The sequence below is a fragment of the Antechinus flavipes genome, chromosome 5, assembly GCF_016432865.1.
Source record: "Antechinus flavipes isolate AdamAnt ecotype Samford, QLD, Australia chromosome 5, AdamAnt_v2, whole genome shotgun sequence".
Classification (NCBI taxonomy): domain Eukaryota; kingdom Metazoa; phylum Chordata; class Mammalia; order Dasyuromorphia; family Dasyuridae; genus Antechinus; species Antechinus flavipes.
Window position 1 is genome coordinate 225318912 of NC_067402.1, and position 20874 is coordinate 225339785.

Here is a 20874-nt window from a genome sequence, read left to right on the forward strand (position 1 = left end):
ATTGCGACTAATCTCACTGGGGATCCTGAGAACTGAGGAGGCTGCAGAACAGGAGGCGGTGAGTGGGGAGATGGGCCAAGAAGGATAAGCTAAGAAGTGAGGAGAGCAGGTTCCAAGGCAGACTGAGGTGAGAAGACAACCTCCTCTGTGGCCTGGCATTTCCTGCAGGGGAGTAAAAACAAGAGGATGGAAGTATTTCCCAGGGAAACAAAGAAGGTTTTGGCTACCTCCTCAGAGTCTTGATTTCTTCTTCTCCCTTTTCCCTCCCCATGGAACCAGACATAATAGTGTTGGAGTGGGAGGGAGAGAGGAAGCTAGCCAGCCACCCTGCCCCCAGTTTCCCCCTTGTGCAATCCCTTTTCCTGCTCCTCTCCACCCAACAGCAGGCAGGGCCCACATGCCTGAAGTGCCATTGGCATGAACCCAACACCCACATTCCAGAACTGGTGATGGCAGTGCCTAGGTTGGGGCTCTTGAAGGAGTGATGGAGCCAGGGCCAAGGACTGCTCTCTGTAAACTTCCTGACTGTGGCCTCAGTTCCTTGACCTGATCTCCTGGGGACTTTCCAAAAGAAGCTGGCTCATGGTATCTATCTTAGTTATCTTCTATTCACAGTGACAATTCCAAGGATTTGATTTATGAGGAGGAGGGAGGAAAACAAGCATTTATTGAGCACCTATTATCTGCTTGGCACTGTGCAGAGCACTCTGCAATATTTTCTCATCTTATCCTCACAACAACCTATGAAATAAGTACTACCTACAAACAAAACTGGAAATTTAGAGTTTAGGGGAATAGCAGTAATCTATGACAGTTCTTAAACTTTTTCTACTTGCAACCCCTTTTCATCCAAGAAATTTTTACACAACCCCAGGTATATAGGTATCTAAAATAGGTAAACAGATAAAACATATATTGATAATAAATCGTCATTTCATGGCCCCCATATTCAGTTATGTGACTCTACATGGGGTTGCAACTCACAGGTTAAGAAGCTTTAATCTATGAGATATCATAAGAATAGGTAGGGGGATTAAAATGTGATGAAATTGGAAATGCCCTCCTACATCAATCCTATGGTCAAGCCAACCCAAGATTATATTTACAATGAAGGTACTAAAAAACAATATGGTCCAATATGAGAAAGAACACTGGATTTGAAGTTGGGTATATTCCAACTGTATGATACTGGTTATGTAACCTAGAACAAGACCACATCTCTATGATGCTCCATGTTTTCTACCCAGAATATAAAAAGGCTGAGCTAAATGATTTCTAAGGTTTCCTTATGACCTAACTCCTATCCATGGGACAGCACATAGAATAGATTGTCCCACCCTTTACTGCTAATCTAAAATTTAAGAATGTACTCCTAACTTTTCATTTAATAACTCATTCTCAACTGGTCAGACAGGAATTTATCTCAATCCTTCTTGATCCTAGAAACATTCTCATAATAACAAATATCTACCTCACTGGTCATTTAAAGCTTGCAAAGCTTTTTCCTCATATCAGCCCTGGTATGTGAATAGTGTAATTTATAGCCATTTCACAGGAGAGGAAACAGAAACCCAGAAAGCAATGAAGTGACTTGCCTAGCATCACTGAGCTAGTAAATATCTGAGCCAGAGCTTGAACTTAGATATTAGAAGGTTGGAAAGGGAAAGGAACCTGTGGATACTCCGTCAGGTTTGCAGATGTAAAGACTGGGGTCTGGAGAAGGAAGGTGACCTAACCAAAGTAACTTAAACATCAAGGGACAGTGTCTCCTAGCTACCAATCCCTTGAGTCACTCGACTATATGAGCTGCCTCCAAATCTTTATCCATCCCTTTAATATCTTCTTCCCTAATAGATTTTTCATGTAGAATGAAGCATCCAAGCAGGTTTCCCTCCATCCCAGGATATTTCCTTTTCATATATTTGTCTGACTAAAAGAACTCAAAGTAGTTGTCACATTCATTCCCCTAAACCTAGGGATGACTGTGACCACAAGGCCTTGGGTAGTTAAAATTGTCCTTGTGTTGAAGATTCCAAAAGTTCCCTTATTCACAACATTGCTCTGTTTCACACTTCTTTCCAAAGTCTAAAAAGTCTAGAACTAGAAAATTTATCCCATTTCTGCTTGATTTAGCTTCCCCTTGAGGTAATAGAGAAGAGTAGAACTTCTGTGCTATTATCTTCAGAAGATTGTGACTCTTAATCCAACCCAATTTTCTCCATCCCTGGAACTTAATCCCCTACTTCTTACATAGTACAATAGAAAGAGGACTGGACTTGGTGTCTACAGATCCAAGTTTGAACCCTAGATTTCAGATTTCATACATCATAGTTGTATGAATGTAAGCAAGATCCTTACTTTTTTGAGCCATAATTTCTTTACCTATCTGTACTTCCTTGAGCTCAATTCTTCATCTTAAATTGGTCTCTGGGTGCCCAGAGGTGGGACTTGCTACCTCAAGTTCTAGTGAGAATCTAACTAATCAGGTTCTGTGATTAATACTTAATACTAGCAAGTCCCCACCAGTGTGTTTCCTATTAATAATCAGTCAGTTGACTCAGTTCTTAGAAATCTCATTTATACAAATAGCATGATAAGAGCAATAGTTACAAAACATTCTCCCCAGATCCTGGAGTATATTGTGTCATAAATACATTCAGATACCATGGAGAAGAGTGCACATAATCATAAATTACAACATATGGATGACATCGATGGCTAAGACAACTCACAACTCTGGAACTTCAGAGCTTTGATGTAAATTCTCCAGAGTTCTCATGAGGTTCACTGTAGAGCAAAGTATAGGTGATGCTTTATTTGTTCTTAAGATTAGCTGGTTCTTTGAAGGGCACAGCATCTCAGTTGGGTGAACAGATCAACTGAGCTTTCTTCACAGAGGACACAGAATGTCTCATGGATAAAACAATCCACTCCTGGGCTGGACTGAGAGGGTTAATCAGCTCTTCATAATTCCTGCTAAGATAGTTCTTCAGAGGATACAATCTCTCTAAGGAAGGGTCAATTGCCTGGACTTCCTAACCTCACTTTTAAATGGCAAGCTATCATCTCCACTATATCCAATTATTGGTTTAACTGGGTATTACAGTATCCAGTGAGTATAGTTTTTAGTTCCAGCTAGAATACAATTATAAATTTTGAAAGATAAAGAGAACTTTAATTTTTAGTCTTTAGACTCTCTCAGGTGGGAGAGATATAGTCTGCCCTGTTTTGATTGTTTTTCCTGGTTCATAGAAGGGTTTCCTCAGTAAAGGACTACACCCTTATTTAGAGTTTACATTTCCTAGATTCTTGTAGGGGTCCTATGGAAACCAAATAATTAGAGGCAATCTGTGCTTTGAGGCAAGTTTATTGTTGCCTGGATTTTTCATCTGCAATCTATTCAAAGCCTCTGATCCCTTCTGAGATTTTTTGTTTATATCTGAAGTGACCTTACCTTTCTATTTTATCATTGTTTTCATCCCTTTAGAACTTTTAACTTTGCTGAAGTCTAAGCATGTCATACTTTCATACTAAAATGGGAGCAATTATATTTGCCTGCATGTCTGTATGTTGTTTTGAGGAAACTAAAAAGCACCATACATACAGAAGCTTTTGAATTAGTACCAATTCTGACCCTCAGACTTCCATGCATTTATTCCCCCACCCCAACTATCCTTGGGAATTTTTGTCTATCCCTTGAAAATTGGCATCCATTCCCCCATTCTTGGCATTGTATTATTAAAAACAAATAAACTCCTAAATCTGACGTTTAATCTTCTTACTCATGGACTCCTCTAATACCTTAGTTTGTAAGCCCTTGGGAATATTCCTTACCAAGCTGAGCTGATTTTCATAAGAAAAACTTTTCTCGTTAGAAAGTTCTCATCACTTAGCTCATCTCCAAATCATTGATGACCATAGACTCAATGTATCCCTAATATGTAGTTTTTTGGGGGAAAAAAGACATAATTCCTGCTCTCCAGGAAGTTTCCAATATAATCATTCTATAGAATGTAAGCTCCTTAAGGACAATTTCTTTCTTCCATCTTTATATTCCTTCACAATGCCTGAAAAACAGTAGGTACTTGACAAAAGTTCATGAAATTTGAATTTGTTGGTTCATAGGGATCTAACTCTGGTAGTTATGAGAATTATTCAGATGTGAACAATGAAAGAAAGGATCCAGTATTGTTCTGGGACTTGGAGGCAGGGGACAAGGTAAAGATTGAGTGAGATTAATCTGCAAAGACTTCCTGCAGGTGGTACCTGGATTTCCCTATCAATTAATGAAGGAATTTTTAACCTTTCTTTGTGTCCTAGACCTTTTTGGCACTCTGATGAAATCTATGGAGCTGTATTCAGAATTGTAAGCTGTTGGTTTTTAATTTATAACAGAAGAAAATGTTCATTTCAGTTAAAGGTCAATTTCCCATGATCTTCTGAAATTTAATTATGATCTCCAGTTAATAAGCTCTGATTTAATGAATCACAGCCAAAATTTTTCTCCCTCTCCTTCTGAAACCTTTATTTTACTCCATGGGCTCCTTTTCTTTCCCCCACCCAAATGACAGTCTCCATACATTTTAGTTCCCTCTCACTTTGGAAACTCATCCTAAACTGTGTTATGCCCAATCATCACACAAATATTTACTGAGTGCCTACTGTGTGCAAGATACTGGTTTTGCTTTTATGAGCTAGATCTCTGCCCAGCTGAGGAAGCAATGTAAGGAGGAGAAGCTGAAACTATGACATAAGGAAATAACTTTTCCATTCACTCCTCAATCCTGATGAAGGAGCCACCTTCTCCACCCCCAGACTGTTAAATCTGTGAGACTCCTGTCTATAATATCTAGGTGGCCATGACTGAGAAAGAGAGGAAGTAAAAAAATTATAGAAAAATCTAGAGGCAGAAAGAGGAGGGGTGTGGAAGAAAGGAAGAAAAGGAGAAAGAGAAAAAGGAAGAGGAAGGGGAAAGGAGATAGACAAAAGAGGGGGGAAGGGGAAGAGAAGAGGAGAGAGAATAGGAATCAGAAGACCTGAGTTCAAATCCTACATCTCCCTAAACTTAGATCTTCTTCTCATCTGTAAAATGAGATCATTGGATTAGATGACTGATAAACTACTTTCTAATTCTATCAATCTATACACTGAATAGACTTTGACAACAGTAACTTGGTATGGCTTATAATGGAGGCATATCTCTTCCCAGATTGTAAACTCTGTGAAGCGGGGAACCATATTAATCTTGTGTGTGTGTGTGTGTGTGTGTGTGTGTGTGTGTGTGTGTTTCTCCGTTTCTATCTCTGTGTGTCTCTTTCACACACACACACAATGCTCAGTACTCTGGTGGGAATATAGAAGGATCATGTCTAAGCTAAACTCTATATTAAGGGCCTAGCATAGTGCTCTTCACACTCTAGTCCCTTACTAAATATTTACTGGTTCAACAATTACAGTGATCAACTTTGAATGACTTAGCTCTTCTCAGCAATACAAAAATTCAAGATAATTTCAAAAGATTCATGATAGAAAATGATATTCACATCCAGAGAAAGAATTGATGGAATCTCAATGCAGGTCAAAGAATACTAATTTCATTTTATTTTATTTCATGGGTTGGTTTTTTTTTTCCCCTTTGGACCTGTCTCCTCTTTCACAATATGACTAATATAGAAATATGTTTTGCATGATTATACATATATAACCTATATCAAATTGCTTATCATTTTAGGTGGTGAGAGAGAGAGGGAGAAAATTTGGAATTCAAAAATTTTAAATGAATATTAAAAATTTTTCTTTACATGTAATTAGAAAAATAAAAATATCATTATAAATAAAATAAATGTTTACTGTATTGCATTATAGCTATTAGATTCAACTAAATTAATTATTAATAATTCATTAAATTATTTATTTAATATTTATAATTATAAATATTGTGTGTTGTTATAATATTAATATTATATATTATTATAATATTTCTATTTATTAAAGGGCATTTATTAAGCCCTTTGCTGGGGCAACAAAGACAAAAGCAAAGTAGTTCTTATCCTCAAGGAACTCATGTTACATTGGAAGGGTTAGGCTCTATGATTCCCTTAAAAACATAATCTATTTAAATTATTTCTTCCATTTCATGACTTTCCTCATTGGATTTTAATATATCACAGGTCAGCACATTTAAAAAATTAAATGGGAATTTTGGAGAGATTTGTGGAAACTACAAATGACATATGAAGGCCAGCAGATGACAGAGAGCCTATGAACAAATACTTAACCCAAATTTAAAATAAGGAACTATAAACACTCCCCAAAAGGAAAAAAATCAGATTTCTTCTCTGGTACAAAGGAAAAGGCAAAAAAAAAAAAAATGGGTGGACTTTCTGGATCATAGGGGCATGTTCCTAACCCCTACAATGTGAAAGGGATAACTGTAGTTTCCTTTATCTTGATATTCTTGGTTGCTAGCTAACTCAGTGAAAGAAGGCAAGCAGACCCAGGGACTAATGCTGGCTTTGTGTGGCCCTAGGCAACCTCTCAATTATCTAGGCAGCTCCCTAAGAGCTTACCTTGCTTAGCAGTGGTTCTCAAACTTTTGTTCTCAGTATCTTTATGTTGTTAAAAAAAAAAAAAAACTATCAAGGATCTGTTCAAAGAGTTTTTGTCCACATGGGTTATATTTATAGCTATTTACTATATTAGAAATAAAAAATAATTTTGAATTTATAGACCCTCTGAAAGAGTTTCAGAGACCCCAACAATTCTTTGGATTACACTTTGAGGACCACTGTGCCTACCTGCAAAGGTGGAGGAAGTTTACTCCTCTGGGAGTTCCCTATATCAATTAAATCAGAAATCTAGACCCAATTTTGTAAACCCAATGCCTTCCAAAGAACCTTGAAAATACTATGCTTGGACTGAAATTCCATCCCTAATGTTCTATGTGTTTCTGTAAGGGGAGGAGAGGGGACAAGTCCTCAGGATTTGGTAGGCTTTTGTTTATTTTGGGCTTTTCCTCCTGCTGTTCCTGTTTAGCAGCTAGAACAGGCCAGTGCAACACCTTCCTTAACAGCATCCAAAGAGGACTCCACCAACCTTGAAGAGAAAGCCACAAACATTGGACTCTGGTGTTAACTCCATATGGCCCAGAATCATGGCTCTAAGGTCCACTTGTAAACACCCTTCGCCAAGCCCAGGACTGGGACTTGGAAAGGTGGGCAAGTCACAGACCTAACAGGGCACTGGCAACAGAACTATATCAGCAATCAACCAGGAAGAGGGAATGATGGGGATTGGGCATAATAACCAATGGAAATCAGATATCAGAACAGCTAGAAGTCACATAAAATGGAATTTAAGAGACAAATCTAAGTCCTATCCCTAAGTTTATAAAAATCAACTTTATAAGATAAAATAGAAGTTGCATTGTCTTCTGATGAAAAAGATGGACTGCAAACTCATGAATAAATCAAAAAGCTTTTAAGTGCTTATTATGTGCCAAGCTTGATGTTGTGATGGATGGAACACTGGGCCCAGACTCAGAAGGACTGATTTTCCTGAGCTCAAATCCAGCTTCAGACACTTAGCAGCTGTGTCATCCTAGGCAAGACATTTAACTTCTTCTGTCAATCTCAGTTCCCTCAACTATAAAAGAGGGATAAAATAACACCTACCTGGGTTGTTTTGAGAATCTGAGGATCAAATGAGATCCTCATATAGATCAACTATCTATAAAGAGAAAATTCCCAGAGCTAAGAGGTAGAGTGTCTTGTTCACAGAACAGCCAATGTCACTAGATTGAAGAGCACCTATAGGGAAATAAGGAATAAGAAAACTGGAAAAAAAAAAAAAGGAGCAGGGCTAGGTTATAAAGGGGTTTGAATGCCAAACAGATCATTTTTGCATTTGACCATGGAGGCCATGAGGAGTCACTGTAGTTTACTGATGGAGGTGGGAAGGTAGTGAAATGATCAGTCATGAACTGTAAGAAAATTACTTTATTATCAAACTGTGCATCCTTTGACCCAGCAGTGTTACTACCCCAAAGAGATACTAAAGAAGGGAAAGGGACCTGTATGTGCAAAAATGTTTGTGGCAGCCCTGTTTGTAGTGGCCAGAAACTGGAAACTGAGTGGATGCCCATCGATTGGAGAATGGCTGAATAAATTGTGGCATATGAATATTATGGAATATTATTGTTCTGTAAGAAATGACCAGCAGGAAGATTTCAGAGAGGCTTGGAGAGACTTACATGAACTGATGCTGAGTGAAATGAGCAGGACCAGGAGATCATTATATACTTCAACAACAATACTATATGATGATCAATTCTGATGGAAGCGGTTCTTTTCAACAATGAGATGATTCAAACCAGTTCTACTTGTGTGGTAATGAAGAGAGCCATCTATACCCAGAGAGAGAACCATAGGAACAGAGCATTGAATACAACATAGCATTCTCACTCTCTCTGTTATTATTTGCTTGCATTTTGGTTCTTTTTTCTCAGTTTTTCTTTTTCTTCCTTCTTGATCTGATTTTTCTTGTGCAACCAGATGGCTGTGTGACTATGTATACACATATTGGATCTGGCATGTATTTCGGTATATTTGACATGTATTGGACTGCCTGCCAGGTAGGGGAGGGGATGGGGGGGAAGAAGGGGAAAATTTGTGGCAGGGGATTATGCAGGGATCAATGTTGGAAAAATTACCCATGCATATGCTTTGTGAATAAAAAGCTTTAATTTAAAAAAAAAGAAAGAAAACTACTTTAGTGGCTGAATGGAATTTAAATTGGAGGAGGGAGAGACAAGGAAGACAGACTCCCCAGCAGTAATCAAGACATGAGGTTATGGGTGTACATTACAGTGATAGCGATATCAAAGGACAGAAGGGAACATATTGGAGAAATATTGCAAAGATGAAATCAATAAGACGTGGCAACAGTTTGGATAAAGGAAGTGAGGGAAAGATAGTAAGAAATCCAGGCTCTTTGGATGTGATTCTGATGGACTGGGAGGATGGTGTTGCCCTCAATAGTAATAGAGAGAGTAGGAGGTAGTAGGGTTTAGAGGGAAATATAATGAGTTTTTTTTGAGATATTGAGTTTAAGATATCTGCTGGACATCCAGAGTGTGGCATTTAAAAGGCAATTGGAGATGAGAGATTGGAGGTCAGCAAAGAAACTGGGGTAGATTTGGGAATCATCAATGTAGAGGTGGTAATTAAATCTATGGGATCCAGAATTCTGAAGAAGTTAAAAGGCATAATCTGGAGGAGGATTTAGCAAAGGAGAGAGAGAAGAAGCTGTTAGGTAAAAGGAGAACCAGGAGAAAGTAGTGTCCTGAAATCCTAGAGAGAAGAAAGCATCATAGAGAACAGAATGAGCCACAAAAGCTACATGCAAAGAGATCAAGGATCTTTTGGCATTTGGCAACTAAGAGATCACTGGTAACTTTGGAGAGAATACATTCAATGGAATGGCAAACTGAGAAGTCAGATTGTAAGGGTTTGAGAAGAGAGAGGAAAGGAAGTGGAGACACTTATTATCAATGGCCTCTTTGAAGAGTTTACCTACAAAGGGCTGAAGAGAGGATTATAGTAAGTGGGAATGGAAACAAGTGGCAAGTGGGAAAAAACAAGTGTGAGGTTTTTTTTTTCAAGATAAGAGAGAGATGGGAATATTTTCAGGCAATAAAGAATGAGCCAGTGGAGAGGGAGAGATTTTTAAAAAGTGAAAAAAATTGGGATGAGAGAAGGAGAAATCTCTTGAAGGAGATGGAATGGAATGAAATCACTTGAATAGGTAGAGAGATTAGCTTTAATAAAGAGTAGACTACTTCAGCATGTGAAATGGTGTGATGGAGAAGAAAGTGGCAGAAAGTATCTGAATGATAGGAGATGATAAAGAAAGGAGAAGAGGGAATTCATAAAAAATAGCCTCATTTTGGGGGTAAAGAATGAGGTAAAGTGGGGCAGCTAGGTAGCACAGTAGACAGAGCACCAGCTCTGAAGTCAAGACAACCTGAGTTCAAATCTTGTCTCAGACACTTAACACATCCCAGCTGTGTGACCCTGGACAAGTCACTTAACCCAATTGCCTCAGGGGAAAAAAGAATGAGGCAAAATTCTCAGCTGAAAGAATAGAAAGATGATAAGCTATGGGAAGTAGAAAGATGAAGTAGACCAAGATGGGAGGTTGCGGGGCTTAGATGAATATAATCTGCATGATAAAGAATGATAAAGAATTTGAGGGAAAAGAACTATGTAGGGTTGAATTGGGGAGAAGAGAAAAGAGTGGCTGGTGCAGGAAAGCTAGCCTGGAAGAGAATCGAAGGGTCAAAGGACGTGAGATCACAGAATAGTTTTGAAAGGGAAGGCAAAGGGAGACGTTACAACCCGATGTATTATGTGTCCCTTTTATCAATAAAGACAAAAGTATGAGTTATCAAAAGGGACTTTACCAACAACAAAGAGAAATGAAATAATTTTTAAAATTGTAACTGCATAACAGAATTATTAAGTGCTAGGTAACAGCCCATGCAAAGACCAGAGGAATATAAAAGATGAACAGAGCAAATTTACCTTAAGATGTCCCAATATTGCCTCACAGTCTCATACTAACTATTGCCTGAACTAACTAAAGGAAGAGGGAGAGAAGGTCTTTTTGCATCTCTCATTGCTACAATCTATAGCTCAGCAAAGTTGTCCCATGTATCCCTTTTAATCACTGAAGACAAAGATGGAATTATCAAAGAGACGTCACTAGCAGGTAGGGGTTGCTGGTAAACTCCCAGTCCCATATAGCAAGACACAGGACCATAACATTTTAATCGGAAAGAGATTTTAAAAGATCATTTTAGTCCCATCAAGATCAAATGATATGCTTAGTATAGTACCCGATACATATATGATAGGTGCATTTATTAAGTGTATGCTTAATAAATGCTTATTCCATGCTTCCCTCATTTTATACAGCAGGAAACTTGGGCCCAGATACATCCAATGACTTGTCCAAATTCAATCACTTCAAAATCTCCACTCATACTCATTAAAAGTCTTCAATAATTTAGTCCTATTTTTTCTGGATCTCTTTGGCAGTCTGGTGAAAGAAATGGACCAACCTTCTTCAAAGAATAATGCTTTTAAAGTCCACGTATTCTAAGTTCAGAGCCACTGCTCTCGGAGGGTCAATTAAATTTAATTCCATAAACATTTTGTGAAGGCTGTAACCTACAACTTGAAAGTTCTGTAATGTGTTAAGATTTGTTAAGTCCTTCCTATGTGACAGGCACTGTGCTAAAAACGAGGGATACAAATAAGAAAAAAAAAGTCTATACTCTCAAAAAGTTTTCAATCTAATAAGATGATCTTCTCAAGTTTTAGCAGTCATGTTGGTACTGAGACTCTCTGAGTTCACCTGGACTTAACCTCAGAAGAAGACCTACAAGAGGACTTGCTGGAGCTCTCACTCAGCTTTCGGAATCTGTGCAAACTCTACATCACCTCTGGGCCATAGGGAGACTATGGAACAGGAAGGACATCAGCAGAGTTCCCAAGGCCAGGATATAAGCTTAGGTGTTACAAATCTGGTGCCATTCCTACCATGCTATTCTGCTTCACTGTTGAGTTAAGCTGAAACCAGATATAGGGCTATAGGCTTGAGGCATCATGGCAGGTGGCCAAGTCTAAAGTTCTGATTGAGAGAAACTGTGAAGAAGTAGAAAAATCACTGTATTTGAAGTCAGGACCTTGGTTCCATTCATATCTTGGCAGCTTATGAACAGTAAGACCTTGAACAAATCACTTCTATTTGGATTTTAGTTTCCTTATTTATTAGACTGAATGGCTTATAAAATGGTCACATTTGGGGCAGCTAGGTAGTGCAGTGGATAGAGCACCACCCCTGAAGTCAGGAGGACCTGAGTTCAAATCTGGTCTAGACACTTAACACTTCCCAATTGTGTGATCCTGGGCAAGTCACTTAACCCAAATTGCCTCAGGAAAAAAAAATGTTCACAGTTCTAAATCTGAGACCCACCTTCCTTTCTCTTCTAAGTTGCAGTCTTTAAATCTGGGTCCTCCTTAAAATTCCCAGGATCAGTGTTTTTAGATATCATCATTCCACCAGGCTAGCAAGGTTCTGTCCCATAAACAACAAGGAAAGGATTATTTTTTCACAAGTTGTTGCGTCATATCCAACACTTCATGGACTTATTTCAGAGTTTTCTTAGCAATGATACTGGAATAGTTTGCCATTTCTTTCTTAATCTCATTTTACAGATGAGGAAACTGAGGCAAACAGGGATAAGTGACTTGCCTAAGATCACAGTGTCTAAGACCCAAACTTCAGGCTCAATAGTCTATGTAGCTCCCTCCTTAGCTTGGCCATGTCCATATGATATGAATTTCAATCAAATTTAAACTCCTTGAGGGAAGGGGATTATGTCTCTTTTTAAGGCCCAATATAATTATTTGCATGTAATGATCCCTGAATAACTGTTGAATGAATGGAATTAAATTGCATTGAAGAAAATGAGTGTCCAGCTACTTATAACAGTGAGATATTCACATCAGTGAGAACTGGTGTATGGTATGATACCACAATAAGGGAAACAGGGCACCTGGTTAACAGCTGATTTTAGAAGTTCATTCACACTCTCTCAGCAAACAGCTCACACTCTCTCCTACTCTGAAGTGACCTTCACATTTCTTTTTATTATGTGTACTCTTGTAGGGAAGTCTTGGGTTATAGGCTTTGTAGCAAGTTATCTGAAGTCTTAAGCAAAGATAACACTAAAGAGTTTAGATGACAATGAATGTGTGTGGTCAAATAAGGGTCTATTTTATCTTAGGAAATACTCTGGGTTTTTCCATGCTTTCTTGACATGTTGGAGTTGAAAGAGTTTGGTTTCGGTTAAAGCCCAAGCAACATCTACATGAAGCCTTTCTTTGGCATCCAGATGCCAGTCTTTTCTCCAACAAAAATTTTCCTTTCTTTTATTTTGTATATATTTATTATCTCCCCTAATGGATTGTAAGCTCCTTGAGGTCAGGGGCTACTTCATTAGCATCTAGTACTAGAGGACACTTAATAAACAGTTGTTGATTGAATAATTGACCCTGACACTGGCATTCATTACCTAAAGCTTACATCCACTCTACTACATTAAGAACACAACAGCTCAATGCCAAATCTGACACTCATATATGTTTCTCTTCTCATTTTAGAAAATGGCAAGGAGTGATATAAGCAGCCAGGTAACCTAGTGGACAGAGCACTGAGTCTGGAGTCAGAAAGACATGAGTTCAAATCCTGCCTCAGACATTATACTAACTAGATGTGTGACTTTCTGCTTCCATTTCCTCAAGTGTAAAATGAAAATAATACAAATGTGCTGGACTTACCTCTTCTCAACAATGAGGTAATTCAAGGCAATTCCAATAGACATGTGATGGAAAAACCTATTTGCATCCAGAGGGAGGATTATGGAGACTGAATATGGATCAAAGCATATTTTCATCTTTTTGTTGTTTGTTTTTTTCTTGTTTTTTTTCCCTTTTGATCTGATTTTTCTTGTGCAGCATGATGAATATGGAAATATGTTTAGAATTGCACATGTTTAACCTATATTGGATTGCTTGCTGTCTAAAGGATGGGGGAGAAAAATTTGGAACACAAGATTTTGCAAAGGTGAATGTTGAAAACTATCTTTGCATTTGGAAAAATAAAATATTATTTTTTAAAAATGAAGATAACTCTCACTTCCCAAGATTGTTGTGAAGATCAAAAGAAAGAATATCTGTGAAGCAATAGCATGGTGCCTGGCACATAGTAGGTGCTTAATAAATGCTTGTTCATTTCCCCATCATTAGGCAGAAAGGCATTAGAGTTATGAGGCTGAGTTTCCCTGTTTTGCAAAGTAGCCATCCCAGGCTCTTGGACTGAGGATGATAGATACAAGTTTCTTAGGTGTTGTATCAATTCATCTGAAGTATGTTTTTTTCTTTGCATTCAAACATCTCCTTTCCTCATGAGCACTTTTATGATCCAAAAGAGTTTCTGGACTGGGCTGAGTTCAGAGCCCAGCCCCTGCTATGAACATGTGGATGATGACATTTTTAAAACCTCAGCAGGAGTGGTCAGTGAAGACAGAGTAGGGACACAAAGATGGAAGCAAAAGAAAAATGATAGAACGAAGAGAAAACATCCAGGAGGGGTTGGGCATGATATTTTGGTCATCATTTATAAACTCTAAATTCTTTTTTACATATATTTTACTTTCAAGGTATGAGTATGGGAGGAAGAATAAAAGGAGGAAAAGAAAAAGAGAAGACCCTGACAGTGAAAAATAAATCATTTTAGAAGCTGTTTTTCACTGTCAGGCTGGCACCTGAGGGGCCACCATCCACACCTGAGAGCCCAGGGCCAGGGCACAGTCTTGCCTCAGCTTTTCCAGAAGTATGTGAGTATTAATACGTCACCTCTCAGGTATGCTACTGAGGTCTGTGGTGAGAGCTGCTCTCTTTCTCCTTCCTTGTTGTGTCTGCCCTTCCTCTCTCCCACCCGCCCACCTTAGGGCCCCTCCCCTCCCCTCCACCCCCGTTCAGAGCCTGACCTGGGTTTTGTTTGGGAGCCTAATAACCCACTCATAGCGTACTACCTCAGGAGGGGAGGGGAAAGATTCAGGGAACTGGGGGGGGGGGGAGGAAGAAGGAGGAGGGAGAGAGAGCAACATCATCTAACAGGTTGGTCTGGCTGGGAGGCGTCACGCCCTCCCCGAGAAGGTAATGAGCACGGCACAACAGGTGTTTGCTCCTCATTATCCAGCTCTCTCCTCCCTGGTAGAGAAGACAGGAGGCGACTGCCAGACCCCGGCTGCCATATCCCTCTCGCCCAGGGTGCTCCCCCGGGTGCCCGGTCTCCCTGCCCCCCAAGGGGGGCAAGATGGCCTGTCAGTCTAGCGTCAGCTTCAGTAGCCTCAGCAGCTATGGGGTAGCCTCGGGATGGAACACTGGACCAGGGTCCCCGGGATGGAATGGCTGTGGAGGGCCCAGCTCCAGTCCCAGCTTCAGCTCTCGAAGCTTGACCAGCTGTGGGCCGAGAGGTACCTTCCAGAAGGTGACCGTAAACCCCAGCCTCCTGGTGCCTTTGGACATCAAGGTGGACCCCACCATCCAGCAACAGAAGAATCAGGAGAAAGAGGAGCTGAAGACGCTCAACGATAAATTTGCCTCTCTGATTGGGAAGGTAAGAGGAGGCAGGAGGGGAGCTTTTACGTGAGTCGGCTTCTTTTGTAACCTTATTTGGGGATAAAGTGTCAGTGACGGCTAGTCTCTAGTTGACACTTGGAGATTTTGCAAAGTGGGATGCATAAAACAACCGACTGTGGGTTTATTTTTACCTCCTGCTCCTCCTCCTCCCCATTGCCCTGGCTCGGAGCATCCCCGAGGCTCCCTCACCAGCCAATGGGAAGGCAGGATACTTAGCCGAGTTAATCTCAGAGAAGGGGCGGGACTTTCCCAGCTGCATCCAAGCACTTTGCAAGAACAGGGGACAGTACATGCTGTCCCTGAAGGATGTCTGGAACAAGGGAAAACAGGTTGAATAAAGAAAAAAGTGTACAGGCCATTCTACCTGAGCATAATGGATGCAGTGGAAGAGTGTTTATAGCACTTAGAGCTACTCTCCAAAATACACATCCTGGGTCAAAGTCCCTTCTGCCCTATCAGAGTTTCTTCTGCATGAGGGTCTTAGAATATCCTCTCTTAACAGACGAAAAAACTGAGGAATAAAGAGGCTAAACAGCTTCACAAAACAGAATGGGATTCAAATCCAGGTTTTCCTCATTCAAAGTCCTGACCTTGAGTAAAAGTAGAGGTAGAGGTTTATCAAAGAGGGCAAAGAATAACTCAAGCCTCCTTCTCTGTATATCCATCTCTGGCTGGGTTCCTGTCCCTTTTTCATAATCCTGAAGAGGTATAATATCCTTCTTGGTCCTTTTTGGCAAGTCCCTGTGATTTCCTGGGGAACTGAGGTAGAGAGGATGGGCTGAGGCAGGTCAGGAAGACTGAGTGGCCAGGAAGACTGAGGCAAGGAGGAGAATGAAGGACCAGATGAAGATGCTGCCTCGGGCATATCAGGGGATAGGAATGTTGATGTTAGTATATAGGAGACAGCCTAACACGCGCCTTCCCAGTAGCACAGCTCTCCAGCCAGGTCCCCAGTTCTATTGAGATTACAGCAGAAACCCAGCCTTCTTTGGCTCTAGGTATCTTCAGCACCCACATCCATTGCATGCAGTTGGCTCTCTGGTCTTAACTCTATCTTTGGGAGACCCAGCTCCCTTGTCAGATCTGGTCTCTCACAGTAAGGACCCTCATTCTAAGAAGCCATTTTTTCCTCCTTCTTCCTGTTTCAAATATCACTAACCCCCACTTCCCCACCTCTCCAAAATCCTTCTCTTGCTAATCCTCCCCCAGCTCTGTCCCCCTGTCTTCTCAGCACTGATGTCCAGAACTGTCTGCCTGCTCTCAAAAGTTTATCTCCTTCTCCATCAGATTCTCTTCTGCTTATATTCAAGGCAGGGAAGGAAGATTGACCATCAATAATAATAATTAGCATTTATCTAACTTTTTAAGAGCTACAAAATGCATATATACATACCTCATATCCTTATAACAGCATCCTGAGATGGGTGCTATTGTTATCTCCATTTGACAGATGGGTTTGACAAAGGTTAAGTGACTTGTCCAATGTCTTACAGCTAGTAAATGTCTAAGACAGTTTTCAAATTCAGATATATTTTGAATCCAAGTCCCGTTCTCCATCCACTACTCCACCTAGCTGTCTTCCTGAAGAGCAATTGTCTAGCTAGGTGAGAACTTTCTGCCAACTTCTAACAACTGATAAGCCCCAAAACAGTAATTTCCCTCCAATAACAAGCAATTTGTGGAGGGGGCAGGTCTCTGCAGAGCTCAGTTCTCCAATCCTCTGACTTAATCCCTTAAAAGTATTGCTTCACAGAACTATGGAATTCGGCCAGGACGGGTGACTTTCCTCCCTTGAATGCCAGGGCTGATATCACTTTGAGCTGTTGCCATAGTGGAGAAGGAAGCTGGAGTTTTGTTTATCGGGCACTGGGCCATATGACCCCAAAAGTGCTCCAGAAACTGGGGTTGAGGAAACTGCCTTTGGAATGCTTTTCCTGGAAGTTATGCCCCAAACTCCCACAGCCCCAAAGTTCTCTCCAAGATTATGAGTGTTGGGCATTTGGCCAAGAAGGGGCCCCCACTGGTGCTACAATTCTGGAAAGAAAATCTGTTTACTTCCTATGTTGACTACTTTCCTCCCTCCCCCCTCTCTGGATGACAGGAAAAAAAGGTCTCTACCTCCAGAGCTTAAATCTGATACGGAAAATGAACAGAAGCCCAAACAAATGGAAAGAATACTAAATCATTGTAGGTTGCGGGTGGAAATGGGGGGCCAGTCAGGGAGGATTTCCTAAAGGCAAGAATATTGAGAAGGGAAGGGAGTGGGGAAAGGACAGTTATGGAGAAACACTAAGAAGATACTAAAGCTGCAGGAAAGCTCAGAGAGAAAGGAATTGCTGTATTATTGCAAGCTAGAATGAAGTTCCTTGCTGGAGACTCATGCAAAATGGAGAGAATGAAGAAGGCAGCATAGATGGTAAAGCTAGACACCAGTGATAAAGCTAGAAAACACTTAGGAATCAACTAATCTAACTGCCTGCCACCTTTTAAATATGAGGCATCTGAGGCATTTACCTCCATCTCCTCCCTCATGGTTAAAATAACAATAATAATAATGTACATTTATATGGTGATTTCAAATTCGTAAAATATTTCCTGGGAAATGTTTTATCCCCACAAACCTGGGAAACAGGTGCTCAACAACCCTCATTTTCCTACTGAGGAATCTGTGGCAAACAGAAGTTAATGGCCTGCCCAGTGTGACCCAACTAGAAGTGTCTGAAGTTGGATTAAAATTCAGAACTTTTTAGAACTGTATTAGAATTTAGAGCTGGAACTCATAGACCTTCTTGCTCCAAGTCCAGCGCTCCATTCACTGTGCTACCTGGCTACTTTAAGCTGAGTTAAAAGTTACAGAATTAGTTAGGCGAGGGGTAGGAACAGAGAGAAAGGGGGGACATCAGTGATGATAAAAGAGGAAAGGAATAGTAGCCAGAAGAAGAATCAGAGCAAGGGAAGATCATTTCTTCTAGAGATGACTGGCTCATGGAACAATGATCATCAAAATAATGATCACATTCACTATCTTTAACACTTTAAAGTTCGTAAAGCTTTCAGATATATGCTTTCATTCGATCCTTACAACAACCCTATGCTATAAGTACTATCTGTACAATGGGAATGTTATAATCCCCATTTTACAGATTAAAAAATTAAGACGGTAACTTTTGAGGGATCAAAGATGTAAAGCCAGAAAGGATCTTAGAGATCAATGAGTACAAAGTCCTCACTTTACAGATGAAGGAACTGAGGCTTCCTTCCTAAATTAAGTGATTTGTCCCAGGTCACAGAAGCAGGAAGCAGGAGGGCAAGGATTTGAACATATATTCTTTCTGCTTTTCCATTATACCCACTCTGCCTGTCAGTCAGTGAAAGGGGCACTATTTGGGGGAGGGAAAAAGCTGGTTCATGAATGGATCCTTATTATCCCCTGAGAACAAGGCAAAAGGAAATGCATTGAGGTGAAACAGTAGGAAGGTCTGCCAGGATAAGGAGGAGATGGAAGGAGATTGTGAAATGTCAGCTTCTAGAGATAGGAGCAAAGAGGCAATCACTTCTCATCTGACCTGCCTGGAGGCAGAGAGATGCCTGGGATAATTTCTGCTAGTCCCTAGGGAACTCCAGGGTTAGGAGGGAGCTCTGGATATCATGAGTACTATCCCCCTGTTTTCAGGCAGGCTTGCTAGTAGACACACCATCAGAGAGTGGGCTTCTTATCCTCCCTAACAGAGCATATTCCCACCTAGAAGCAAAGAGATATATTGACATGTCCAAGCCCCCCACTTCCACCCACAACCTACAAAGATTTAGTATTCTTTCCAGTTGTTCAGGCTTCTGTTCATTTTCCATATCAGATTTAAGCTCTGGAGGTAGAGACCTTTTTTTCCTGTCATCCAGAGAGGGGGGAGGGAGGAAAGTAGTCAACATAGGAAGTAAATGAGTCCTTCAGATTTTTTTCAAGCAGGTGGGGGTGGCTGGGTGGGGGGACCTCACAGCTTAGGAAAGCTGCCAAGCCAGAAAGTCACAGAATGAAGAGCATGGCTAGATAAGGGCAGGGAATGGGTAAGAAGAATTCTAAATCCCCTTGTCTTTGACTCCCAACACACACAAAATCTTATAACCAGAGTCAGATAGGCCAGGCTATGGAACAAAGTGTTCCAAGAAAGTCTACAAGATCAGTTTCCCACCTTGGCCTGAGGGAATTAAGTATCCCCCACTCCCTATAGCCCCCTCCTTTGGCCTGCATCCTCCCAACCCTAGAGAAGGACCACCCAGGCAGAACCTAAGCTGAGCCTAGGGCTGGGGAACAAGGGATTGTACCTTCGTGAAAAAGGCCCAGAGGGTTGGCCCATCCCTGCTTGGAGTGAATTCCTTTGGCCTATTGGAGACAACTAAACTGGCACTTCATCTGGCTCTGGATTAGTTGCCCTTCCCAGCCCTTTTGTTCCCAGCACGGGCATCAAGGGAGGAGGCCTCCAGAAAAGAAGATTCTTTGGGGAGTTCCTGGGTGGGGGACAGACTTTCACATCCTGATTCCCTCCCCACCCACTATGACAACATCAAGGGGGGCAAATGGGCTCCCAGTTCCAGGACTGGAGGTCTCTTCTCTTTAGAGCACCTGACTTCATTTACTGTCTTCATGAGCAAAATTACAGCACAAGAATCTGAGATTAGAAACAAGGCAAAACTTCTGGGATGGAAGATTTATCTATACACCATGGGTGGAGGAGAGAGCCTCATGTGGCTCCTCCCTCCCCACTCATTGCATAAACATGGAACTGCTGCCCAGCTGAGAATGGTGGGAAATCAGTATGGTGGTGAGAAAAGCCATTTCCCTTCCTTCACTCTACTCTCCCCAAATCCTCTATTTCTCTGTGTCTTTCTGTATGTTTTCCCTCTCTTCTCTCTCCTTCAGTCTGTCTCTTTTTCTCTCTGTGTGTATCTCTCTCTATCTCTTTTTGTCTGTCTGTCTCTCTCTCTCTCTCTCTCTCTCTCTCTCTCTCCCTCTCCCTCTCCCTCCCTTCCTCCCTCCTTCCTTCTCTCTCTCTCTCCCTCTCCACAGACACACACACACACACACACACACACTCTGATGCATTCTGATGTCTCTGAACTAATCTAGTTATGCCCATCACAGAAAATAGACTTGAGAAAGAACTTAGATAGAACTTCCTAGAAGCTAGAATATTGAGATAACCAAACAGCATCAGCTAAATCTGATCCCCATAGTCTTCTTGGCATAGACACAGAAAAAATTATTATCTTGCCCTGAGACCAATTTGACCTCTAAAGGACCAAAGGTCACCCAACTTGTAAAAGAAAGCAGAAGAAAAGGGAAGCAAAGAGAGATCCATGGGGGAGACACACCCACTCCTAGCCCCAGAGTGGAGGGGAATCCATAGAAGATCCTAAACTTGAGAACCACAGTAACCTAGACCTAAGCAAGGAACCCCCATGGGAAGGAGGAAGGGCAACATTAGTTGACTGGGCTGCCAAGGCCCAGGGCTTGAACCCAAAGAACATCATTGGATGTTCTTTTGTGTTATTTTGTGAAAATAACAACCAGTGCCTCATGACAAGAGTCTGGATTGTCTAAGAACTA

General features: G+C 40.9%; 1 protein-coding gene and 1 long non-coding RNA gene across 3 annotated transcripts in view; one reads left to right on the forward strand and one right to left on the reverse strand.

Annotated features, from left to right (window-relative positions):
• Positions 1-17131, reverse strand: part of LOC127563959 (uncharacterized) — a 53379-nt gene extending 36248 nt beyond the window's left edge. Inside the window, exon 1 of one of the 2 annotated variants that reach the window (XR_007954161.1) lies at positions 16666-17116. This is a non-coding gene — a long non-coding RNA (uncharacterized LOC127563959). Of the gene's footprint in view, positions 1-16665 lie in introns of both variants that reach the window. The other variant, XR_007954160.1, reaches the window with a different exon arrangement.
• The window catches only part of KRT80 (keratin 80), a 34364-nt gene continuing 27571 nt past the window's right edge, over positions 14082-20874 (forward strand). Inside the window, exons 1-2 of the mRNA XM_052000144.1 lie at positions 14082-14287; positions 14385-15249. Coding sequence (XP_051856104.1) covers positions 14947-15249 — 303 coding nt within the window. The 5' untranslated portion in view covers positions 14082-14287; positions 14385-14946. The remainder of the gene's footprint in view (positions 14288-14384; positions 15250-20874) is intronic.